Source organism: Sminthopsis crassicaudata, chromosome 1, assembly GCF_048593235.1.
Source record: "Sminthopsis crassicaudata isolate SCR6 chromosome 1, ASM4859323v1, whole genome shotgun sequence".
NCBI classification, from domain to species: Eukaryota; Metazoa; Chordata; class Mammalia; order Dasyuromorphia; family Dasyuridae; genus Sminthopsis; species Sminthopsis crassicaudata.
The window spans coordinates 14,740,896-14,767,784 of record NC_133617.1 but is presented as its reverse complement, the minus strand read 5'-3'; the positions used below and the strand labels follow the sequence as shown (position 1 = coordinate 14,767,784).

The following is a 26,889-nucleotide window of genomic DNA, read 5'->3' as shown; positions in this document are numbered from 1 at the left end:
TAGGACTATGACATGGTATACCTCATTTCTTAATATATCACTTTTGCTAAGTTGTATTTTTCTACTTTCTGACTTTTAAAAATTGATATCTGTCTAGGATTCATTTTGAAATATGGGTGATGTAAAAAACAAAAGGTATTGATTGTTGTTATTGGTTTAAAGACTATTATTGGATAGGCCTTAAAGGCCTTTAAACAATTCTCATTCAGCTTTGATTTTTGGATGCTATTAAATCTTTTAGCATTTTTAATCACAGCTTTCTTATATTTATGTTTGGTGTGTGTTGATGATGAGAGACTAAGGTTATTATATTAATCTATTGATCAGATGTGTGCTTTTCAGATTCAAGCTGAAATCCTTTTTCTCATTCTTTCCTTACCATATATTAAGAATTTTATTTTCACTGAGTCCAAATGAAATTTTGATGTCATTGGATAAAGATCACATAGGGTGAACTAACTGTTTAATGTGTTTTTTGGATTCCACCATATAATTTGATGTCATTTGTGTATATTTGGTGATTTAAGTTTTGCTTCAACTACTCTTAAATTTGGAAGCTATAGTTGGATCTATTTAACAGAGGCAGAAAACTAGGTAGAACTTTAATGAATTTAAACTATAATGCCATATTTTCCAAATATTTTAAAATAAAAGACATTTTTCCTTGTGGGTATCAAATATTTTGTGTTTATATTTTAATAAGGTTATTTTGTATATTTGATGTATATGAATAGGCCTTATATGTGGTTCTGATCCAAAGGCTTTTGTGGTAGATGACAATTCATTCAAATGACTTGTTCAGTGATTAATAAGAAATTCGTCTTTACACGTGTGGGATATTTTTGATTCTTACCTTATAAATTATTGATTTCTCTCTTTTCTTTTCTTTCTTTCTTTTTTCTTTCTTTCTTTTTTTTAAGTTGGCCAAGCTGTGAATGCTTGCCATAAACCTGTGATTGGCATATATTTGGAGAGGTCACTGGTGTTCTCATTTTTTGATAACAGTGATATTATGGCAACTGTGTCGTGGAGGGAGGTATCCGAGAGAAATGTGACAGGATGCTTTCTAATAATTCATATACCTTTGTGCAACATAAGAATTACCAAGCCGCTAATTAAGGACTCCTTTTACTCTGCTCTTTTCAGTTTTATAGAGAGGCTAGAGTTAAATTTATCTCCTGTGATGTAACTCTTTTAATGTTCATGCTCTTTCTCCCTTGATCCAGTGCTCATTTTATCGCAGCATTTTAAATTCTTCCTTCTTACTTTAGGGGAGTTCTCTTGTCCTTTATTTCTTTACCTCTCAAGCCTGGGCAATAATGGTTTTTTGGTTGGTAATGAATTGTATTTTATTTTGTTCTTTTCCTGCTTTGATTCCTTGCATGTCTGTCACCTTTTGACTTGTGTTCTCAATGCTTAATTAAAGCCTTTGTTTTGGGGATTCCTTTCTGTTTATTTCTTTTGTGCTATCTTTTATTGGGCAATGGCTATTCAATTTTTGTATCATGTACTCACTTGACACTGACCTATTGTTGCACTGTGGAAATCAAGATAATCTTTTTTCCTCAAAGCAGCTGGGGTTATGTGACTTGCCCAGGGGAACACAGCCAGTGAGTGTTATGTGTGAGGCTAGATTTGCACTCAGGTTCTTCTGACTCCGAGGCCGATGTTCTATCCACGGTACCATTGAGCTGCCCCAGTCAGGGTGATCTTTGATGCCTGATCTCATGGTGGGACTCCTCAATAGCCCCACCTTTCCTTCTGGGATACTTAGAGTATACTGGCATGTGGTTATTTGCAGCATCTCAATTGTTTTATGTTTTTTGACAAGTAATGTGAGTGTTGATGACTATAGCAAGTACAAGATCTTTAGAATTATCATTTTGATATAGTTATATTATGTTCATTGGATTTACATTGTCAGACTCAAAAGGGGTTTTTCACAATTCCAATCTAAGTGTGCCCATCTCCTTTTCAGAATTATTTTGATAGATCGGGGTTGGTGAGTTGCAGGGTTCATTTGTTATTAGATGTTAAGTTCTGTAGTATGTTTTAGGAAAAGGAAGAGAAATTAACATTTATTAAGGTCCTACTGTGTGTCAAGTGTTGTGCTAAGTACTTTCCAAGTTGTATTTCATTTGATCCTTACCACAGCCCTGGTAAGTAGGTGCGGATCATTACCCCCATTTTGCAACCAAGGAAACTGAGGCAAACAGAAGATGAATGACTGCCCAGTAAGTGAGGCAGGATTCAAATTTAAATTCAAAGGTCTTCCTGTCTCGAAGTTCATTGTCTCCCTTGTCTCATTGACCTCAACCTCTTCAATTTCTCCCTTTTCAGATTTTAGTATAAGCTCCAAATTTTATCTTTTCATACAATTTAATCTTTAAAATGATCTCCCTCTCTTTCTCTCTCTCCCTCCCTCACATTCTTCCTTCCCCTCCCTCCCTTCAATTTGCTGTGCTTCTTCCCCTACTGTGACCCAGATGATTGCTGAGCTTTGGGGGGCTTATAAACACTGCTGCTGCTGCAACGCTTTGTGTAGGGGTTTTGCTATATCACTTCTAAGAAGACACCAAGTGGAAGCAGATATGGGTTTTCAGATGACCTTTGGGTGTTTCAGTTGTTGTTTCTCCAGTCACACTCTTCCATTTGATTTCATGGAGCTTAGAATCAATCGTTTGCTTGCTGTTACACATGTTGGTATGACTCGGGGTGAGGGAGACCAGGCAGCCCAGGATATCAGAGCAATATGGTGGGAAGACCGCGTGCCCTGTGGTTCCAGGCTCTGGGTTCAAATCTCACTATTGGACAATCTCTGGATGAGACTAGCTGCCTCGCTTCCTGGAGCCTGTTTTTTGTATGTAAAATGAGAGGTTGGCATTGTGGCCTTTAGAGTCCTTTTAGTTCTAGATCTCAGAGTCAGTTGGTTCTCAGTGCATTAGAGTTGGGAAGGACTTTAGAACAAAAAATCTAGAGCCGTCCGCTCACCCCATCTTCTCATTTTACAAGGAGAGACAATCCCAGGAATAAATGATTTCTTCAAGGTCATGTAGTGAATTAGTGACAGAAACCTAATTAGAATATGGGTCTCCTGCACAGTACCAAGTACCTTGTGACCTCTGCCACATTGGGGAAGAGAGTTTGTTAAAAAGACAGTGGAGCCTTTGACTTCCCCTGGGAGTTCCTCCCAAGGCCCTTTCCTTCCCGCTGTCTCCTGGTGTATGGGAAAGAGCAGAAAGTTCTTTCCAGATCTCCCATTTAAGGAGGGTGCCCAGAATGACCAGTTCATTATTTTCCACCAGGGTACTCTGCCCATCATGGCCCTGGCTGGCTCCTCTTCCCCCACCTCTTCTTTTCAGCTTCTTTTCATGTTTTGGTTCCCTTTTGAGCTTCCTTGTCCGTCTGCCAGGCACTAAGAATGGTGTAAAAGCACTAGGAAAGCACTTAATTAATCTTTATTGATTGAGCCTAAGTTCTAGATGAAGAGGGAGGCAGGTGATGTTAGTGAAGGGCGTAATAAAAGTTAATTGTTATAGTCCAGTCCTCTGTCCCATCTAGGCTATCACATCCTTTGCTCAGCTTTCAAAGCTCTTCATAACCGGGCCCCCCTTCCCTTGCCAGTCTTCTTGCACCTTCCTTTCTCCAACCACTCTTCAGTCAGTGACTCGAGCCTCCATCTCTTGGCTATGGGTATTTTTGCTAGCTTTCTCCCTTCCCGCTTTCACCTCAGTGTTCCCTGGCTTCCCAGATCCCCCTTTAATGCTGGCAGCACTTTCCCTCCGAGTTTAATCTCTATTTTTGTTTTGTCTCTGTCTCATTGGCAATAATTGTTTATGTTGTTTGCCCATTGCCCTGTGAGCCCCTTGAGGGCAAGACCTCCAGTGTGTCCCCGACCATTGGCACAGTGCCTGGCTCCATACAGGCAGGTGGGGGGAAGGAAATCTGGCTGTTCTCATTTGCAGTTTATCCTTTCCGTTGCACAGAATCTCCATCCTCCCGATCTTTGACTATATGCTTTCTGTCATCCAGTGAATTGAATCTTATAAATGTTAGACTCGCGTTGTCTCAGACAAACGGCCCCTTAGTTATTTTGCAGAGAGAGAAATTAATTCCTACTGGTATCATTGGCAACGCAGACATTTTGATGTCTGTGGTCTAGCAAATTACCGCTGGAGTTGTCTGCTGAAGCTTCTTTGAAGCAAATTGGAGGACCAACTCAATGAGGGACTCGGAGCAGGCCACGGTTGGAGGAGATGCTGGCCACCATACCATATGTTCAGGAGGATGTTGTTAGTAGTGAAATGCTGATTAAGTCTCTTGACTGACCGGGGGGACTTCTAACTGAGCCAAGAGAGACTTCCAAAATATAGATAAGTAAAGATATTTCTTGAGCATCTTGAAGCTCAGCCTCGAAATGAACGGTGTGGGAAGTGTATGGCTTTGCAGGGCTTGGCTAGGCTTCTGAGCTCTGCCTTCGGTGAAAGGAATACAGAAAGGACATCTGCTCTTTTTTTTTTTTTTTTTTTTGAGGCTGGGGTTAAGTGACTTGCCCAGGGTCACACAGCCAGGAAGTGTTAAGTGTCTGAGACCAGATTTGAACTCGGGTCCTACTGAATTCAAGGCTGGTGCTCTATCTACTGCGCCACCTAGCTGCCCCAAGGACATCTGCTCGATAGAAATGTCCCCTAATTAAAACCATCAGAAGTGGACGGTGATCAGAACGCAAACATCTCAAACTCGTGATTTATTCAAGAAAACCCATTAGATCCCTGAAGAGCAGCTATTGCTTGCTGACTCACCTGTTTCAGTGAGGTGGATCTGCTCTAACCCTTGGCGGAATGTGTCCAGTGTTGTGGATCCTGTCCCCAGTCCAGCACTGAAACAACAGGTGACCCTGGGCATGTCCCTGCACCTCTGTGTCTTCTTCCTCTCGAAAAGGAGTGGGATAGACTGGAAAGCTTCTGGGTTTCTTTAACTCCCGCTTTCCTAAAGGCTGCGTGCACCTTGGGAACATGAAGGTCATCATGTTTTGATAACTTGATCATTCCTCTAGATTGATCAAAATCAGCATTTCATCAGCGTGAATGCTGGGACTGGTTTAGGGGTCGGAGAGGAGTTAACACGGCCCAAAAGGACCAGCTTTAGCAAATGCCAAGAGTTAGTTTTTAATTTAGCAATGCAAATTAGCAGCAATATTCAGATGCTTTAGCAGGGAATTCTAATATTTGATGCCAGCTCTTGCCATTCAGCTGCCTGAGTAACAGAACAGAGAATAAAGTGGGGCCATGGCACTGCTCTGAACTTTGGGAAGAAAAAAGAAGGCAGCTTTTTAGCATGTTCTTGGACGGGTGCCATCAGAGTGACCTGAGCATTGTACATTAACCAGCTAATGTCACTACGAAGTTAATCTGTAACTTGTGCTGTTAGCTGTTAACATAGCTCCCCTCTCCCCTCACCTCGCAACCTGAACCCCCTCTCTACAGATTTACGTTTACCTAAGACCAAGGTCTTACGTTTTTTTCTCTTGGAAAAAGTATAGTCACGGGACTGGGGAAGCGCACCATTTTCTGACTAAACAAGCTTCAGCTTACACTGACTTGGCTAGTGTTGTCGGGGCAAAGCTTAGCCCACCCTCACCCAACCCTACCCCTACTCCCACCCGCAATGAGTTGACTCAGAAAAAAGTGTAACTTAAAAGACGGGAGCTAATGGGAAATACCAGAAATAGACTTAGAACCAAGTCTGCTGTCTCTAAGCCACTTTTTAAAAAAACTGTTTTGTGTCAGGGATGTGTCTGGCAATCTGGGAAAGCCTACAGACACTCCCCCCCCCCCTTCTTTGAAGACTTTTTAAAATGCATGAAATACAGAAGAGTACAAAGGAAAGAAACTGATTATAATCAGATACAGTCACCAATTTTTTTTTACCATGGTTCTTGGACCTTGGGTTAAATGCTTTCCCATTGCTGAGCACATACTAGTCTCTTTTATTAAGTGCCCACTGTGTGCCAGCCACTCTGCTGATAGCCGGGGCTACAGAGAAAGGCAAAGGAGCTCAGAATCCAGTGGGGGAGTCACCACGCACACAGCTCTGTACAAATAATATCCAAAGGATCAATAAGCACGCAAGGGGAGGAAGTCCCCATTAAAGGGAATCAAGAAAGCCTCTCAAAGGAGGGAATATGTCAGCTGGGGCTTAAAGGAGGCCGAGGAAGCAGAGAACTCTGGGCCTAAAGAATAGTTCAAATGACACATTAATTATTGATAGATCATGATGAGCATAGTCACATGGTTCAGGTGTTATTCTGAGGGGACTGTAGCTTAGATGAACAAACCATTCTGCTCCTCTTAATGTCCTTCAAGTTATCTAAAGAGATTTAATACTTGTTTTTAAAAGATTTAAGGCATCCTTTATTGCCATTTAAACTATATCTTCTGGGTAGTTAAATAAAGATGTATCAAGTTCTATTAAAGTGCAGTGTTTCGGTGAACTTCCTCTTTTGTGCAAGTTTTTAATTTTGCAAATTTAATTTAAGCATTTAAAATTATTCATTGTTTGGTTTGTTTGGTTCCTTTTCATTACTTTGTGAGGTTGTTCTAAAATGATCATTGGAGAAGAATAATTCTTTTCTGGTTTTCTGAATATCATCCTACACAACCTTGCTTTTCTTTGTTCCATTAAAAAAAAAAAAAAAAAGACCCAACAACCTTATTCTGTATTTTCTACCTGCAAAGTACTCTTATAGACTCTGAAGGTACAAACATGTATTAAGCCTCTATATGTTGTCAGGCCCTGCAAAGGGTTCAGCAAGCCCTTACGGCAGAGGGACTAATTGGGGTACACCTGTCACTCAGCATGTGCAGCCATCATAATCATCACCCCATGATGTCATTGCTTCTCTTTTAAAATGACTGATGAACAACATGTCGAACACAATGCTGGATTCTGGTGACAAGAAGACAAGGCAGAATTCAGAGTTTGCCTTCAAGGAGTTCTTTTGGGGGCAGAGTCCTTGGAAGTAAATAAGTATAAACACCATGATTTGAAGAGCAGGAAAGAGACACTGATGAAAGAGATGGTGGTACTTAGAAAAGAGCTGGGATGTTCCAGGCACGGGGAATCATTCACACTTGCAGTTGCTGTAAGGATCTCTTGAGATGCTCAGAAAGCTTGATGAAGCATCAACAATGACTTTTCCATCTTTCCTTTTTTTTTTTTTCCTTCTGAGGCTGGGGTTAAGTGACTTGCCCAGGGTCACACAGCTAGGAAGTGTTACGTGTCTGAGATCACATTTGAACTCGGGTCCTCCTGACTTCAGGGCTGGTGCTCTATCCACTGCGCCACCTAGCTGCCCCCACCATCTCTCCTCTTGCATCCTGTTTGAGTTTGCTCATCCTGTGGTAGGAAGAGCCGCCTGGGCTCTCAGAGGTTGTGCCGGGCTCAGACAGAGAATCACATCCTTGAAGACCTTGCTTCTGGACCTACTTTGTGAGTGCAGAAAGCGGCCACTTGTTGATGAAGTTGCTGGCCTTGGCAACCCATGAAACAAAATTACTAAAATGGCCCTCAGTTCCCTGTGGCCTCCTTCCACTTCAGCAGTAACAGGAACAGAGTCGGAAAAAACTACTATTTCAAGGATTTTTTTCCTATATATTTTTTTAGATTTTATAGAAATTTATTTGGATAGAGAGGTACTCTAATGGTACTCTTTGGCAAGTGACCAAATGAACATAATCATAGAGAAACTGAGTCATACTAGTCTTGACATTTTTTCTATAAATGAAAGCAAGAAACCCAAAGAAATTGCAGCTGAAGTGGGGGAGGGATGATTCTTCAGCTGTCTTTAGGCAAATAAAATAGTTTTTATTTTGTATCCAGAGGGCTATAAGAAATATTTAATGTTGCATGTGTGCTTGAGGAATATTTAATAAATCTTTGCAAAAATGCCTGGGATGTTAATTCTATCTTCTGTGCCAACATCCATTCCCAAGTCTGAGGAGATACTGAATTCTTGGTAGAATTTCCTTTAGGATCCTCCAAATTAAGTCATCAAACACAGAATGTTCTGTGACTTTAGTTCAACTGTGGGAGTAAACAAGCATGGTGAGAAATCTGTTAAGATTACATAGTTTCAACAGTAAGAAACAAAGAGCTCAAGAGATTACAAATATTCTCTTGAGGGTTGGGAGACAACATATATGTTTCATACTATTTTAACAGACAGGTGACTGATAATGGGTCATTTCCCATTCTGATTTGTTAAAGCAAAGATTAAAAATCAGTATCAGATGAGAAGATAGCAGCAGACAGTTGAGGCAACTCTCGCCTGATCTATTTTAAGCAAACCATTGGGACAAAAAAATGGGGAGAATGGCCCTAGACAAGTCACCATTTCCCTCAAAATGTAAAAGGTATCAGTTAACTTCTATTAGAATATCAAAAGAGCCCGATTGCCTCCCAGGTCAGCAAATACTTAATTTCCAAAATAGTCAACATTTCTAGAATCTGTTACCGTTTATAAAGAACTTTGCTTGAATTATCTTATCTTGTGTGAAGTAGGTGCTATATTTTTCTCATTTGGGGGTTATAATAGAGCAGTGAAATCTCTCGTGAAACTAGTAGAAGTAGTGAAGAAAGAAACACGCTTATAGAAAGTTTTGTTATCCAGATAAGCTTAAAGGCATTTTAAAAAAGAAATTGAAGGAAAAACAACAGGCAAAAAAAGGGAAAAGATCTGTAAAAATGTGTCCATTTTTTCTCCTCTCAGTGACAAAGAAGCTATGACCAAGGAGAAATAGCACTAAAGAAAATAAAAATAGGAAGCTGGTTTTTTATCTATATGAAATTAGATAGACTCCCCATAAAGCTAGTCTTTCAATTTTTATACTGTGAACCAGTGCTGCAGAAAAATTATGAACTGGACCCAGTACTAATTAACACTAGGTTTAGCCTTTAGGAAGTACTCTGCTTTTAATGACCTTAAGTTCTTCCTGAGACAAAGGAATCTTTTAAATCTTTTTATTTTATTATTAAATCTTTTAAACTTGAGTATTCTTTCAGTAATGTTGCTACATGGCCACAGAGTACTGAAAATCACATATTCCAATGAATTAAAAAAGTTTTGTGCTGACTGACAAGAAATGCAGACGTGACAACGAAGACGTTGGGCCTACAAAGATGAGATTTCAGAGCCTAAAGAGCTTTTAGCTGTTGAACTCTTTGACATTTTGTTCAGTTTTTTTTTTTTTTTTTTCTCAGCAGCTTCTACCTTTGACCCTGTTGACAACCCTCCTTCTCTTTCAGGATACTCTTTTTCTTCAAGTTTTTGTGATATCGTTTTGGTTTCTCTTCTTTACTTGTCTAACCATTTCTCTTTTTGCTTCTCTGCTGTCCCATCATCGTATTTCTCCTCCTAATTGTAAGACCTCACTCCTGTTCTGTCTCTCCATCTTCTCATCTACTCTCATAGGACTCCTAGACATGTGGCGCTAGCTGGTCTCGTTCATTCTCTTGATCCTCAGCCCTACATCATCATTTGCCTGTTGGACATTTCCAACTTAGACAACTCAACAGAATGTAATATAAACAGGATAAATAGGAAATAAATTTTAAAGGAAAGGTTTACTTTTAAAAGAAGATGATGAATGCAGGACTTGAAGGAAGCCAGAAGATAGAGAAAAGGAGGGGGAACAGGAATAGGGAACAGCCAGAGAAAATACGGACCTAAAAGAAATGGAGAGCCATAGGGAGCCCCTGGAATTATTGAGTAGGTTGCCTTGGTTGAATCTACCCTTCAGGAAAATCCCTTCGGCTACAATCCATCCTCTATTCAGTCACCAGTCTTGCAGAAGTCCAAGCATGGGGTGATGAGAGTCTGCACCAGAGGGATGGCAGCACCAGGGGAGAAAGGAAAGATGTTACAGAATTCAAATCGAGAGACTTCCCAGTCTTGATAGAGGGGAGCACCTGGTCTATCTAGTCCCACTGCCAAGCTTTTCTCTGCAGTAATCTTTGACTCATTGCTATTCTTGCCTCACAGTCCTCCACTTCTTCCATCTCCTTGGTCTTCCCTCCACCTCAGTTCAGAAGTCACTTCCTCTGTTGGGCGTAAGGGCTTTTCCAGCTGCTAGCACTAGCCTTACCAAGATTAACTTGTGTTTATTTTGTCTTTACTTAGCCTTGTACGGTTGTTTTCCTCTCTAGAATATAAACTCCTCAAGATTAGGACCATTGCACTTTTCTCTTCTGCTTCCTAGGACCAAACCAGCAGATGGCGGCGCTTTGTGAGCCTTGTTGATTGATATATGGCTATGAGGTGCACTAGTCCTTCAACAAGAGCTGGAGGTAGCAAATATCTCTTACATGCCCTAGCACAGCAGACCCCTTTGTGGAATTTATAGTTGGCCATGAACTGGAGGCATGCAGATTGAAAAGGCATGAATGGATGGAGATATAGATACTGTGCAGGAGGAGGAAGTTGATGAGATCCCAGATCCCATCAAAATCTTCCCATTCTAAACCCCGGGGTTCCTTGGCTCACCTCAGTTTTAGAGAACAAATTAATTTTTTTAAAAATTAGACTTACCGCTTCCTGGACTTTGAAAGTATTTTGGAAGCAATTCTTTTTAGTGCTTCATGTCCCCCAAAGGCTAGAAATTTTTAAGGGCAGAGACACCCCCCCCATATTTCTTCCACAATTAAGCTCATATAGTATTCTCAATTAAATATCTTTTGACTGATTTTTTTGAAAAGTAGTTTGTTCTAATGCATGAGGTTCTTCTAGACTTGGACAAGGAAGGTTTTTGCAAGGATATTAAGGACCCTCTGTTGTCTGTCTCCCCTCTCCCCAAAAAATGGAGGGGCAGAGGGAATTGAATATATCAGAGGAGGAAAAAATAAAGAATTCTTTTTTTATAACTAAATCTTCTGGAACATGCTGTTGTCTCCAGAAGCTGCCGATCGCTCTCTCTGGGAGGAGATCTGCTGTGTCCACTCAAATCTCTCGGACAGATTCTTCTTCCTAGAGCCGTTGTCTCCAGACAGTTGCCATTAACTCTCCTCCAGAGTAGTGACTTCCCTCTTTTATCCTCCCAGAGAATGGACGTGGGATAATGCAAGGGCTTCTGGGAAAAATTACTTCAACCAGTGAACTTGCTCCTCCTAAGCACGCAAGTTCTTCCCCAGAAATTCACAAGTAAAACTCCCAGTCATGGCCAGAACTAGAGAATTGTCAAGTACCGCCTTAGCACTTAGTAAGAACCTAATATCTCATTATCTCATTAGCACTTAGTAAGAACCTAACAATCTTCCAAGAAGATTTTCTCTTTTTTTCTCTCCTTTGCCCTACCATACCCTGCTTTGCATCTTACCTGTCTTCTTGTGTCTCTTAATAGCCTATTAGAATCTGGCACAGACATTGACACTTGTTAGTTTTGAGTTGAGGTGGGTCTCGCTGCCCCAAGTCTCTCCCCACTTCACTTGTCAAATCAACTTTCCTAAAGCGCAGGTCTAACCATGTCATTCTTGTTCTTTTGTGAGCTCCAAGGGCTCCAGTAGAAAACCTCTCTCTCTGACATGGAGAGATGCTTGCTTCTTTTCCAGTCGTCTTAAGTTTTGTTCCTTTCCACTTAATGCCACAAGTCAGTGGCACTGGCCAACTTGCAATTCTTTGAACGAGATCCTGCATCTCTCAACTGGGAGGACCTTCCCTGACTCTTACACCTAGAATGTTTTCCCTCCTCACCTCTGCCTCTTGCCTACCCTGCATCCTTCAAGATATAGCTCAAGGAAAGGAGGGACCCACAGGTGCAAAAATGTTTGTGGCAGCCCTTTTCGTAGTGGCAAGAAACTGGAAATTGAGTGGCTGCCCATCAGCTGGAGAATGGCTGAATAAGTTATGGTCTATGAATGTTGTGGAATATTATTGTTCTGTAAGAAACGACCAGCAGGATGATTTCAGAGAGGCCTGTAGAGAGTTACATGAACTGATGCTAAGTGAAAAGAGCAGAACCAGGAGATCATTATACATGACAACAGCAAGATTATAGGATGAGAAATTCTAATGGACTTGACTCGCATCAACAATGAGATAATTGAGGACATTTCCAGTGGTCTTGTGATTGAGAGAACCATCTCCACCCAGAGAGGACTGTGGGAACTGAGTGAGGATCACAACATAGCATTTTCACTCTTGTTTACATTTATTTTCTTTCTCTTTTTTTCTTTTTGATTTGATTTTTCTTGGTCAGCAAGAGGATTGTATAAATATGTATGCATATATTGGATTTGACATATACTTCTACCATGTTTAACATATATTGAACTACTTGCCATCCAGGGGAGGGGTTAGAGAAGGAGGGAAATTTTGAACACAAGGTTTTGCAAGAGTTCTTGTTGAAGAATTATCCATGCATAGGTTTTGAAAAATAAAAAGGCTTTAACCAAAAAAAAATTATTTAGGTGCTACCAAAAAAAAAGACTTCGCTCAAACCCCACCTTCTGATAGTTATAGTTTTTGACCTGTTGTCTCCCCAAGAAGACCATAAGCTTCTTGAAGGGCAGGGATTGTATTTTTGTCTATGTAACTCCAGTCCTTTGTGCAGTGCCTGGCACATAAGAAGCACTTAATAAATGCCTAAGGACTGACTGCCATAGGCGCTTTGGCTACGGATAGGAAGTTGTTGGCTGAGGAAGCACCTCTACCATTGATGGCCAGCACCTGCCTCGAAACTTGGTGTCTGTCTGTAGCTTTGCCTGTCCCTAGCAATGGAGACTGATCAGTGGCCTTTCCCTGCCTCCTCTCTCTCCCCATCCTAGCCTCCTGGCTTTTCTTATGAAATTAGGAAGGAGCGAACCTAAAGATGGGTAATTTAGGAAGTGAGGAAGCCCCTTCCTTGAGATTTGGAGTCAGGGCAGCTAGGGGGCGCAGTGGACAGAGCACCAGCCTTGAATTCAGGAGGACCCAAGTTCAAATCTGGCTCAGACACTTAGCACTTCCTGGCTGTGTGACCCTGGGCAAGTCACTTAACCCCAGCCTGGAAGGGGGGGGGGATTTGGAGTTATGCTCCTAGTCTTCTATGTATCCTCAGGCAAAATTGTCCGGCTGGTTTGGCTACTGGGAAATAGCTTGGGCACAGGAAGGGATGCTGCTTGTGTCCTCAAGGTGCAGAGTGATGCCAGAGATTTAAACACATGGGGGATTTATTTGGGGCCAAAATGGGAGTCACAATGGACCCCTCTGTCATTTACTCTTTGACATGGAATAGACATGGTTTTAGATACCAGATCCACCCCGCTGAAGCTGGCCTGGTTGCTTAGGCATTGGTCAGTGAGAGGGGATATGGGGCTGAAATTGTGATAGCCAGGGAGGGGCTGGGCCATGAAGAGCACCATAAAATGGCCCAGGTTGGGGGGTCAGGGGCCACACATAAATGTATCCTTCTAAAAACTGAGTATGGGAAGAATAAGACGTGTATCATAAAGGGCCAGCACAGCATCATGAGGATAGTAGAGTGATGTGCTGTAGGGCAGTGGGAAAGACATTGAAGACCTTCTGTCCAAGATGAATGCCCAGCAACCCACACAAAGTGTGCCCTCGTTCAGCTGTCCCAGTCATCTCTGACTCTGTGACCTGTATTTTTTGGCAAAGATACTGAAGGGGTTTGCCAAGTCCTTCTCCTGCTTGTTTTACAGATGAGGAAACTGAGGCACACAGGGTGAAGGGACTTCCCTGGGGTCACCCAACTAGGAAGAATCTGAGACCTGATCTGAACTTGGGGATAATGCCAGGCCCAGTGTTCTAGCCACTGCACCACCTCGCTGCCACTGCTGACTTGGGTAGAGAGTTGGGCCTGTTGTTTTTAACCTTGAAGTGAGGAGGCTTTTTCCCTGCTTCCTTTTGGGGGAATCTGCCGGGTCTTCATTTCTTCTCCTTCCTTAAGAAATAAAATGTCAGAGCAAAGAACCAGAAAGGTGGGACAGGCTGAGGTTCCAGGCCCAGCTGGTGCCTCTGGGCCTCCCCAGCAGTCAGTTCTTCCGGCTCTGTGCCCTCATCCTGACCAGGGCCCTCTTTTTCTCCAGAGGCACTCCTTAATTCATCTGGAAAAAATAAGCTGTCCTCCTGCCCCCCACACCTCGCACTCCCATGGGAGTTCTTAGAGGAAGGTGTTTTATTAGTTGTGATTTCCCAAGGAAGAAAGTAGGGGTTTGAGAAGATGGGCTGTGATCACTCCTTGTTGGAAATGTGTTTGTTATGAGTCAGGATACCTGGGGTTACCCACAGCTTAGAAACTCCCATGATCACATAGCTAAAGGCAGCTGAGCAAGAACAAACTCCGTGCGGACCTTTCACTGGTTGAAAATGGCCTTTAAGGACAGACGCTCGGCTGGCTGGGAGAGGTGGATGGAGCGGGCTCTGCTTAGCTGCCCTGTCGCCTTTGGTTTTTTGTAGCCAAAACATTTTCTGTGGCCTCCAACACAAAAATTATTTAGATGGAGACTCGCTTTTCCGTGGGTAACTGCCCCCAAATAGGAAGAATTCATCCCCGGCCACCTTTCCCAGCCAGCTTTGAAGCAAAGCGACTCTCCCCTGGGCCCCCGAAGAAGGCTGACATTTCCAGGGTAGCCTGTTCCCTCCCCCCTCCACATCACCCTGCCCCTTCCCAGCTGCTCCCAGTGCCCGAGCCCCGCCTGTGTTGGGTGCCTTTGGCCAAGTCCCATGACCACCCTCTCCTGTAAAATGGGACCAAACTCTGGGCTCCTGTTTCCATATCTTAGGACACCTTGGTCAGCCACCCCAGCGAGTCTGACCCGGGCCGGTTGGCTTCTGCACCTGAGACTGAAGTGGAAGAGGCTGGGGGAAAGAAGAGGCTGGGGGCTTTTTAACCCTCGTGTCCGCTTCTTGCAGCCGCTGAAAATAGGTCTGGGCCTGGAACGTCTCGGTCCATCCAAGGAACGAGATTCCCCAGATCTCCCGAGATCCTCTGCAGCCGGGCCTTCTAGGACTGGGAAGGGCCCGCTTCCCGGAGGGAGGTGACCCTAGACCAGGGACTTCAGCCCCCAGGACCCTTCCAGCTCCAGGCCCTCCTCCCACCCCCATTCCCCGCTTTCCTGGAAAGGTCCCTCTGAGGGCACAGGCTGTCACCTCTCCGGCCCCCTCCCTTCCCAGCCCCTGGGCTTTGTCGAGTTGTTTGTGTTTGTGTTTTTTAGGTGCTTGTTCCTATGATTTAGCCACCTAATTAACATTGTGTCTGAGAGGCATTCATTAGTTACCCTGCGCCTAGAAAGGGGTGGTCCGCTTTGAAGTTTGCCTGGCCTCCTGATGAATGCCCTGGGAGTTCAGGCCGGGGCGCAGGCCGGGCTAGCTCTCATTGGGGCGCCGTCTATGCCACAGCCCGCCCTTTGGAGGCCCCGTCTGTGCAGTAGTTCCCCATTGGGGTGCCGTGCATGCTGGCTCATTTGGGGGCGCCGTGCATGCTAGAGCGCTGTGTTGGGACCTTTACCACAGGAGGGGGGAGGTCTCCCAGGCTCTGGGGGAGGGGGGGTGACCCCGGCGTGCAGGAGCCCCCTTGGCTCTTCCCCCACAGGTGACCCTGATCGGGCTGGTCGCTGTAAGCACCGAGAGTTCCCTGATCTCGGGACGCTTGGGGGCTTGAGAGCCGCCGCCGGCCTGTTTTCCTGATTTTTTTTTGGGGGGGGGGTTGACAGCTTCAGCTGTTCTTTGGGACAAGCAGCCCCCCAGCAGATGAGCCTTGTCTGAGAGCGGCTGGGGGCGGGTCCCGCGGGTGGGGGGGGGCTTGCCGTGGGCCGCCATTGGGCCCCCGCCCGTCCTTCCTGCCCCGCAGGCCAGGCTCGTTCGGGGGGAGCGGGCAGGTGGCGGGACTGCGCCCGGGCAGGTGCGGCTCCTGCTCCCCAGCTCCGGGCCGTTGGGCCTCCTCTTCCCGTCTGGGAAGTGATCTGCGGGATGGGGGGGGGGCGCCAGGTAGAGGGAGCGCTCCGAGATCTGCTTCTGCCTGTTCCCTTTGGCTCTCTAAACAAAACGCTTTGGGCTGGGGGAGGGGGGAGGGGCCGGGCCTCCGGGGGAGGGGGCCGGCCCGAGGTGGGAGGGGGGCACAGAGAGAGCGAAGCTGCCTCTGTTTGTGGCTCCGGCCCTTTGATCTCTTGCCAGGGAAACCTGGAAGGTCAGGCCAGGCTGTAACTAAGCTACGGAGAGCGGAGCCCGGGGAATGCCGGAACGGGTCGGGAGAGCCCTGGCGCCCCTGCGGCCTCCCCGTGCTCCCTGCTGCCTCCCTGCGGCCTGGAAGTGCTCCCTGCTGCCTCCCTGTGGCCTCCCCGTGCTCCCTGCTGCCTCCCTGCGGCCTCCCTGTGCTCCCTGCTGCCTCCCTGTGGCCTCCCCGTGCTCCCTGCTGCCTCCCCGCGGCCTCCCCGTGCTCCCCGCGCCCCGCCCTGCAGCCTCGCCGGGACCTGCTCCTGGTTCGTCACCTGGGCCGCGGGCCGCCCCCCCTCCTCCGGGAGACCCCGAGAGCGCAGGGCCCCATGGAGCCTGGGGAGAAGAGCCATTGGCTCCTAAGCGACCAAGAATTCCCTGCTTTGGGGGCGGGCTGCTCTCCGGATCCAGGGGAGGCCCTGAGCCTCAGGCAGCTCCCACGGAGAGCTCCAGCATCCCTGGAGCCTGGGGGCCAGAGACCCGGCTCTCGTGGAACCACCGTGGCGAGCCCCGCCTCAAGCGGCTGCTCTCAGCTATAAGAAAACCTTGGCAAAATGGCTTCCCCTCCCCCGGCCTCAGTTTACACACCTGAGAGATGGGAAAATTGTACGGGATAAGCTTTAATGTTTTGTCTGGCTCCAAACCCAATGAATGGAAGACAATAATTTCCCACCCCGGTTTTCCCATCTAGCTGGATATAGTTGGGAAAGGGGAAGGAACGCGCATTTGTTTATTTTGTGCGAGGGCCTAGGGACTCTGCTAAGTGCTTTACACATCTTATTTGTAGTGGGGCTGGTTTTGTACCCATTTTATAATGGAGGACGCTGAGGTAGGTAGAGGTTAAGTGGCTTGCTCAGGATCACTCCGGCAGGAAGTGTCTAAGGGCAGATTGGGGCCCGGCACACCTGGGCTCTCTCCCCACTGATGAGGCTCTTATCTTCAGAGGCTCGGCTTGTTGGGAGCCTAGATTTAACCCGGGCCCGAATTCCAGTTCTCTTATTTAGAAACCCGAGCTGTTGAGCGGGTGGTGCTCCCCAGTGAGCCTCCGCTGCCTTCTGGGAATAGGAGGTGGGTTAGGCGGCCTCAGAGACCTCTCCAGCTCTGCAGACCCTGGGCTCCGGGAGACCCTCCTCCCTTCTTCCCCAGGACTTTCTCACTAGAACTGGAGGGTGTGGGTGTGGGTGACCTCATTTCCTGTGGAATGAAAGGCTCCTCTTTGGAAACATGGCACTTCTTGAAACAGGACTTGGAAACCCAAATCCCTTCCCTGGTAGAGAGTTACTTGTGTCATCTGGTGAGTCACGGCTCCGCGGAAGGGCAGGCAGCTGCCAGCCGGGCTCGTTAGCCCGGTGCTTGGGTGGTCATCTCCAGAGAAAGCAGGAGGAGAGGCGGAGCAGGGGAAAAAGTGACAGGCGAGGGGGCTGCCAGGAAGGGAACCGGGGGTCCCAGGGAAACTGGCAGGAGCCGGAGACGAGCGGGGATGGGCAGGAGCCGTCGGGCTTCCCCGGACGGAGCGGCTCCTGCGGCCCCCCGCTCAGCCTTCACTCAGAGGTCCCAGCCGGCTGACAGACGGGGGTGGGGAGGGCGACACCCCAGCCTCTGCCTGAGCTCTGTCACCTGAGGCAAGAGGCCTGGGCTGCACCTGCAAACGCATTGGGCTCCCAAGGTTCAGGGCCTCCTCCTCCCTCGGTGCAGGGCCACACATTTTCTCCACGTGTTACACGGTGACCGGCCCTCCGTCCCACACTGCCGCTCCATCGCTGTGAGATGAGGAGCTGGTCCTGATGGGGCCAGCGGGTCTTAGCCCTTTGGGCAGGCAGAAGGAGGGCCCCAACTGTCTTTTGGCAGGTATTCGTGGCCCCGGTGCTCAGCGCCAGGCCCGGGACAGGGGAGTGCTCAGTGAGCGCTGATCTCCCTCCTTCCTTCTCCCCTTTCCCCGTCCTCCTCTCCCCACCCCTTTTTTCCTCCCAGAAATTCTCTGTAGATGATCGCCTCGGCACCTTGGAGGAGGCTTTCCATTGGTTCTTGACCTTGCCCTGGTTCCCAGGCCCGCCCTCTCCAGTCACCACACGTCTGTCTCCCTACTCGGTCGGGCTCATGTCCTGCTTTGTCACTCCTCGGCAACACCAGTGATGGGCTCCGTGCCGGGACTCCCTGTGCCAGTGGAGAGAAGCCTCCGTCTCGCTCTCTGCACAGCGAATGTTCAGTGTGGCTCACGCGCTGTTTTCCTCATGACGGCGCTCCAAAATCGCCAACATTCATTCTCCTACGCAGTCCTGACCCTGATATTAGGCCCTTTAATTAGGTTCAGTGGGAAAAGAGCTGGCCTGGAGTTGGATCTGAAGTTAAACCCTGCCCCTGCCAGATACTACCTGCGTGCCCTTATACATGTCCTTTTCCCTTCCTTGTACCTCAGTTTCCTCATCTGTAAAATGGGTTTGGATGGCAGGACCCTTCCAGTGTTTCAGCCATCGCCGTCTTCTGGAGCTAAGCTCACTCACACAAATGTGACCTTGGTCATTTTCAAGAGTAGGATTCCTGGCCGGGAGAACACAGATCGAGACCTGAAAAGGACCTCCTTCAGTCCAGCCTGTGACATCCCACACTCCTCAGGACTTGAGTCAGGTCTTTCCAGGACCAGGGTTCTCTTGTGCTGCCTCGTGGGGGGCTGGGAGGTGGATATTCCGGAAGGATGGGTAGAGGGTCTTCTCCTCCAGTGGCTCACCCAGACTCATGTGGCAGGAAGCCACCCCCCTGAGGAACAGCTGACCTCCAGGTGGCCCCAGGGGAGCTGAACTCCTGCTGCTCGCACTTGCTCCCCTGTCCTTTTGTTCTTGTGGACTTGGCCGAAGGCTACGTCCACGTGAAGGCACGTGAGGCCTAGGACCAGGGTCCTGGGGGCCCTTGGGCGTGCCTCGCCCTTCTCGGTCAGGCCAGCTGGACTCAGAAGATCTCCATTAATCACTAAGGTTACTGTCAGGGAGGATTGCTGAGGGGGCCCACCTCATACCCTGCCAGAATGTCAGCAATTTGTTAGCACCCCAAACAGGTTCTTGTTATTGTTGATTTCCTGTATTAACAGTCTGGTCCTGATGCAGAGGGATACAGTTAGAGAAAAATACAGCCGTGCTGTAGGCCCACTATTAAGCAGCAAAGATTATTTTCTTTACCCTCATGAGCAGGAGAAATGAGATTAATGGTCTGAGTGCTGCCAGGCAGCCATGTTCAAACACTTTAATGCCTTTTTCTTACCTCACTTAATAAAGCAGGAACAGTTATTAGGGAGACATCATTGGTGGTAATCCAGAAATCGTTAAACCCTCTATAAACAAACTGCATTTCTTCCCTGGTCTGCTGATACCTTACCTGCATAGGTGCTGATGACAATGTACGTGTGTGTGTGTGTGTGTATACGTGTGTATACGTGTGTATACGTGTGTATACGTACGTACATACGTACTCAAGCTTCATGAGAGCTCCATTTTTATCCAGCTTTTCTCACCACAGCACTGAGGCAAGTAATGCAAGTTTTATTAGCTCTTTTACAAGTGAAGGGACTCTGGACCTCCCAGAAATGAGGTCATTTCCCCAAGGTCGTAGGAGAGCTGGGAGGAGGGACTCCTGGGCTTGATTCTGGAACCTCGTCCGCTGTCTTCTTCAGGGCTCCTGGCGGGGGTTGCTGTTGGGTCTCCCGGCACGACTGACATTCGGGGCCCGCCGCCATCTCGTCAGCTGCTTATGGTCATGGTGGCTGCTCCGTCTTGTCGCCACCAAGAGCAGTGCCTTTCTCCAGGGATGCTATGTGCTCTGTCTTCCCTCTAGGTAGTAAGATTAAGTCCTTCTCTATTGGTGATTTCTCTTTCTCCTTTATTGAACCTACAAGTTCATTCACTTGTGCCCATCGGTGCTCGCCATTGACTGAAGGGAGGTGGAAGATGGCAACCTGGACAGTGGCTCTCTCCGGGTCGGGCTTCCTGGAGCTCATTCAGCATCCTCCGCACCCTGTTGTCTGGAAGGGTCAAATCAGAAACTGAACTCCCTTCATCGGCCAGTGATGATGCCTGTGGCCAGATAGTGCTGGGTGATGGATGTCCTTGTGCCCTTCCATAAACGCTGAGCGTGAAGACTGCCTGTTAAACCGAGGAGGAGGCTTGTTAATTTAGAACTCCACTCCCCCCCCCCCCCAGGCTGGGGTTAAGTGACTTGCCCAGGGTCACACCGCCAGGAAGTGCTAAGTGTCTGAGACCAGATTTGAACTCGGGTCCTCCTGAATTCAGGGCTTATGCTCCATCCACTGCGCCCCCTGGCTGCCTCCTGAACTCTAGACTTTCAAATTCTTCAACCTAAACTGAATGAAGATGTGGAAGACTCTAGAAGACCTATGTCTCTTCTTTGGTCTCCTTGAACCTTACAGGTTCAAGGGCAAAACTGGTTCATCAGTCCCTTCCATAATGTGGTCCACAGATTGTATTCCATTTTGTTCTCACTCATAAACACCTCCGGAGTCAAGGAACAGCAGATACCTCATTCCATTTGAGTACGATTGCCGTTTGATTGTCTGTTAACGTGGCAAGTTGTGAAAGGTCTAAAATACCCAAAATAAAACCTAGTGTTGTCAGAGGTAGAGAGCTGTGAACCAGAAATTGTCCTAAGTCTTTCTGCTTTTCTCCCGCCCTCCACCTCCAGCCCATTCTCCTGCTCCTGCCACAGTGGGAGAGAAGCAACCAGAGCAGCCGCAGAACACAACCTTTCAATGAGTTGGGGGAGCTTCGCTTCAGGGATAGACTAGGCCTTTGGGCTCTTAGCTGAGTAGTTCTTCTGGAGAGCATCTTCTCTGGTGAGCCACCAGGTGAGAAATGTCGTAGCTGTGGCCTCCGTCGGGACTGACGTCCGGAGAAATCACATTTTACATCAGTGAAGATTGAACGGATACCTTCAAAATCCCAAATATTTGCATGAACCAAAGAGAAGCGAGACCAGGCCGGAGGAGGGAGGTTGATGTGGTGCATTTTGACCCATCTCTGACTCGAGTGTGTCGTCCAGCCAAACCCCATTCTGATGCAGCTCGTTGCTGCGAACCAAGATGCCAACTGAGTGCGCGTGTGTGTGTGTGTGTGTGTGTGTGTGTGTGTGTGTGTGTGTGTGTGTGTGTGTGTATGGCTGTACATAATCAACTCTAGGACTTAATGTTTTCAAAACCACAGGGTGGTAAGGAAGTTATTAGAAAATACCATGCTCATTCATGTTGAGATAAACACTTCCTCCAGGTCTAACCACATCTGCTTTCAGAGTGATTTCCTAGAACAGCTGTATCTGGTAGCCTAGAATAATGGCACATCAGTCCGTCATCCTTCCATGTTTGTTTGTTCATTCCATTTCATCATTGGATACCACTTTGGTACCCAGCACGTTAACTTTCACATCATAAACAGTGCTTTACACTTAGTAGAGAGTTAACGGGTATTTAGGAGGAGGCAAATTGACGTTGCTAGGGACGGGGTGTCCTACAAGAACCCTATTTTATCGCCTCACTGTAACACACACGAGCAATTTGAGCTCTTGAAGAATTTGTAGAAAGCCAATGTTTATCAAGACCCCGGGCTTTGAATGATGGCCAGCTATATGTCAGCCTGGTAGTTAGGACCACTTGAGCTCGGTTCAGAGAGGCTCTTATCCAGAATCTTGGCCACCACGTCATCATTTTTGGCCAAAAATTCATTTTAGCGAATGGCAGGCCAAATTGGTGAAATGGAAAATATTGCTAGGATACCTGGTGAGGTGAACCTTTAAGCAAATTACCTTATATAATTTGGAAGGGCTCTTAGATCTAATTCCGTCCTTCATTTTACAAATGGTTTACAACTGGTCCTGACTTGTAGGGCTTAAGATTTCATCATTGCATTCATGCCCTGCCAATTACAGAGCATGGTCAAGTACAAAGGTATCACATCCTTTTGACCTTTCATGAAAGGACCATGGGCATGGCTCCTTTAGAGCCTCATTCTCTCGTTACAAGCTGGGTGATCGTACATGCTAATGGCACTTACCTCATAAACTTTTAAGACTCAGATGACAGACTAAAAAGCAGTTCCCAAGCACTGAAGAACTTGGTTGGGTGCTGCCATGTCTGTAGACTTTTCTAAACTTGAGTAGCAAGGCTACACAACACACCAGAGTTCCCACTTCCATGCTTCCTTCTCCATTTCAATTTATATTCTTATGTTATATTGCAGTGGTCCTCAAACTTTTTAAATAGGGGCCAGTTCACTGTCCCTCAGACTGTGGGAGGCCGGACTAGAGTAAAAACAAAAGCTCTCACTCTGTCTCCGCCCCTCAGCCCATTTGCCATAACCCGGCGGGCCGCATCAACATCCTCAGTGCTGCATCTGGCCCATGGGCCATAGTTTGAGAACCCCTGTTATATTGTCTCCCATTCCTATAGAACTAAAGCTTCCTAAAGAGATTTTTGACTACTTGAGGATGCCATCTTGTCCTCATTAGCCTATGACTGCTAGATTAGTACCTAATGGTGTTTTTAGGGACTGAACTAGAGGATTCTCTATTTACAAGGGTTTTTCCTCTTCAAAATTCTAGGTCCTGTTGACTCTCCTAAGGGCAATATGATTGAAATATCAGTAGGGTTCCAATTCAAGTTATCGGCTTTAGAGTGGCATCCAGTCTCATTTTGCAGAGGAGGAAAGGTGTGAAGAGGACCAATTTGCCCAGGGCCAGACAAATAGTAGCCAAGACAGTTCCTAAGCTCTGATCCCAGAATTTGAGTTTCAGAAGGGATCTCGACCATCATCCAGTCCAACTCCAACATGGAGCGAGAGTCCCCACTCTTAACCTAGTTGATGACATAGATGATGTCCTGGCTCTTGTCAAAGACCTCCAAAGAGAAGAGACTCGCAAACCCCACCCCTAACAGATGTTCTGCTACTGGGCAACCCAGGCTACCGGGGGGGCTGGTATTGCCACTGAGGCGTTAGCGGCGTGATGGCGGACAAGCAAGACTCTTCTCATTGGTTAGAGACAGAAATACTTGTGCTACCGCAGGAGAAAGGGTTTTCTTGTGGGAGTATTTCACCAAACTGAGTTAATGTAGCCTTGTGGTTTCAAGTCAGTCCAGTGTTAAGTACTTTGTGTGCCAGGCATGGTGCCTGAGGACACAGCAGGCCCTCCCCCAGCAGCTCTTGCCCTTGAGGAATTGGTGAAAGTCAGTGGGAGTTGGGGGAACCAAGTTGGGGCAGCAGAAAAGGCTTCTTGTACAAGGGAACACTCTTGGGAAGGAGCAGTGGGTTGGCTGTTACCTGTGGAAGTTAACTGAGAGCAGGCAGTAGAGGGTCCTGAGTGGGGAGCAGTGAATGTGCCCGTTTGGCTGGAACACAGAATGTGGGGGGGTCTGGAAGCCGATGGGGAAAGACTCCAGGCCTGACAGCAGCCAAGGTCCCTGGGCAGAGAGCTCAGGCCTGTCCTCAGGAAACGGGGAGTTCAGAATGGTTCCCTAGGTCCAAATCCGGCCTCACACTCTTTCTAACTAGGCAAGCCCCTTCCCCTCTGTCTGCCTCAGTTTCTTCATCAGAAAAATGGGGATAATAATAGCATCTGTCTGCAGGGTTGTTATGGGGACCAAAGGAGAAGATTCATAAAGTACTTTGCAAACTCTAAAGCTCTATATCTGTGACTAACCCCAATCAACTGAAATTGTCATTGAGAGTCCATGCTGGTGTCGGTCCTAGAGCCAGAGCTGCCTAAGGGAGCCTCCTCTCTGATTTGGACGTGGTGGGGCTCATGCTCCCTATGACCCCTGAGCCCACACGGAGAGTGTGGCCAGGCTTGGTGAACCACTTTTCCAATGGCCCATAAATACTGATGAGAGTTTAGGGGCTCAGACGAGGCCTTTTGACATAAAATCCAGTATTGATTCTCTTATAACACAAATATATTCCCAGTGTGCTCTCTTCTCCCTCACACGCGTATTCAAGTCTTCGGGAAAATGGACTATGGGGAGCAGTCTGTAAGATACAGTCGGCGGTCTCTGGACTCAAAGATTTATTCACTAGCTTTACACAGTGTAGAAACCAAGTCAGTTGTTTCCCATCATCCCCTGCCAGAACGGGCTCATCCCTCCAGCCTCTGAATTCCTTCATGTTTCCTTTGAGCCAGAAGACCAAAGGGCCTGTGATGAGGCGGGCCGTGCCGGAGCCCTGCCTCCCAGGCATGTGTCTGCACTAGCAGAGGGAATTACTCTCCCCCGAATTCCTTCAGCCTTTCATCCCAGCAGCGATTAGGGCCTCTCCAGGTGTGCCCGCATCAAAGCGGACAGGCGGGCTCTGGAGATGCTCATCGACCAGCACCGAAACATGGGAGTTCACAGAGCTCGTTCCCCTCAGGTGCTGTTTGATGTGCTTGATCCGAGTTTAGAATGAAAGCCAAAGAAAGGTACAGAGCAGCGGCTTGTTTACCTCCTCCCTGAGCTGTGAAGGTCAGGCCTGGAGTGCCCCTTTCTTCTCCCAGGGAAAGCTCCCGTGGACCTTTTAGGCTCGAGACCTGCTTTGGGCCCAGATTGCGGAATCTTGTCATTATCATGGTTTTCTTAAAGAAAAAAGGATGTATCTTACAGTTGTAGATCCCATGGTATTACCCTGTATCTCAAGAGAAATAGGACCCACAGATTTGCTGAGTTGATCTGGGTACCGTCTGACAAAAGACAGTAAGTAAAGATCTACGTCCTGCTTTTCTGAATCCCCCCAGTTGGGTTCTCTAAATCCTATTAGCCGAGATCAGTGATCTTTTTAGATCACAAACCCGGTGAAGAGACCTGTATGGCCCACACTCCCAGTATGTTTGCTGGCAAATTAGGTGCTGGTACTTATACATTCGTATCATAAAAATGGAAAGTAGAAAAGTTGGTGAACTTAGCAGTGGCGTAAAGATGCCTTTTTGGGTTTGTACTAATAAATGTAATTCTCCTTGAAAGCAATGAGATTAAATATATTTTACTGTTTCGCAACTTGGTTTCCCTGGATTTGGTGGGTGAGTGGAATCTGACTCCTTACTACCAGGGAAACTGAGGCTGATAGATTGCAGAGTTGGGGGAGGGGGACTCAGATCTGTAGTAGGGCTAATGCCAATGGGGGTTTTGTCATAATAGTGAGCTCCCCAAGGAGGGTTGGGGGGCTGGCCTGGGGGTGAGCCATGAAGTTGGGTCTGGGAGCGACCGTGGTGGCTACGGCTCATCCAGCTCAGGCAAGAGAGAGAAGCTCTGACTCTCCCTCTGCTGCACACACCCTCCACCCCCCTGCGCCCCAAGTCTTGGGCCAAGATTTTGGGTTACTGTTCTAAGGTCTAGCTAGTGCAATATTTGATTTGAATGACTCTCAAAGCTTAAAAAGTGCTTTGCAAAGATGGATGGATGTTGGCCTGCACTTCCCAAATCGCAGTTCTTCTTTCTTGATTTCATCTACCCATTATGCAGAGTTTCGTTGAAATCCAGCCATTAGTGGTCCATTTCCCCACGATTTGGAAGAAGCATGAGCGAGTCCAGGCCCCAGATGGGGGGTTGCCGTTCTCCAGCACGACGTGGGGATTTGTGGGTGCTTCAGAGGCAGAAGGGGGTAGAACTAGGTTCCATAATTCAAGTCAAATTAGACACAAGTTGGCTGAAAAGCCATGGACCAAGCCTGCCCTCTGGTGGCTGGATGGCCCCACGGACCCAGAAGAAGCCATTTGTTCTACTGCCTGACTTGACTTGCAGTGGTGATGGCTGCCTTCTTATTCAGCCTTGCAGGACAGCCGCCTCTCTGCCATGCTCTGTCGGAGTAGACTTTGTGCCAGCGCAGGGCACCTGTGGAGATAGCGCTTAGCCTATCTGCCCCGGCCGTACTGGCGATTTGTGTAGCTGGTGCCCATTCTTCTCTCCTAAGTAGATACAGATTCCCGACGGCAGTTTGTCTTATTTTCTTTGTATTCCCCACAGCACCTGGGAATAGGAATAGGTAAAGATTTAGTGTTTTGCTCTTCTTTAAGAGAAAATATATAATGAGAATTCAGAATAACCATGGATTGGAAAGAACCCGAATTATTTCCTACTCTTGGTAAAGAATCCTCATGTGGCCCTCTAAATGGCTGGTGGGCTGCCGCCCAGCCAAGGCTTCTCCCGGCTTCCCTGAGCACCGTCTTGGCCGGGAGGGCCGAGCAGAGTCCGGGGCGTGGGCGCGCTAACCTGTGTTCTCTCTTCAGGCCAAGCGAGCTGTACAGCGCGGAGCAACTGCAGTCATCTTTGACGTCTCCGAAAATCCGGATGCCATCGACCAGGTAAATCTTGGCTCCCTTCATTGGCCGCCCGTGCTGTCAGAGGCCTGGGCCTTGTCTCCTGAAATGAGTGCTTCTGTAATGGAGATGAGAGGGAGAGGGGCTGGGCCGGCAGGGCTCGTGGGGCTCAGTGTAAGTGAGCAAAGACTGGGGCAGTAACTCGATTGCTGCAATGTCCAGTTGACCTCGGTCTCCAAGTCTGCATTTCCCTACGACCCTGGGAACAGAGAATGAGCTGGAGAGCCGCAGCCGGCCCCCGGCATGTGGGGCAGCTCAGGGGCCGTCCGCTTAGAGAAGGCCTCCGAGCCCGGCCTGCTGCTCTCCTTCCAACCTGGTGTTTGTTCCTCCCTCTTAATCACTTTCCTCAA

At 47.4% G+C, this 26,889-nt stretch overlaps 1 protein-coding gene across 2 annotated transcripts in view; it reads left to right on the top strand.

The window, feature by feature from the left end:
* ZNRF3 (zinc and ring finger 3) overlaps window positions 1–26,889 on the top strand; it is a 168,906-nt gene that overhangs the window by 130,289 nt on the left and 11,728 nt on the right. For both annotated transcript variants that reach the window (XM_074294952.1, XM_074294960.1), the window contains exon 3: window positions 26,450–26,524. In XM_074294952.1, coding sequence (XP_074151053.1) covers window positions 26,450–26,524 — 75 coding nt within the window. The remainder of the gene's footprint in view (window positions 1–26,449; window positions 26,525–26,889) is intronic.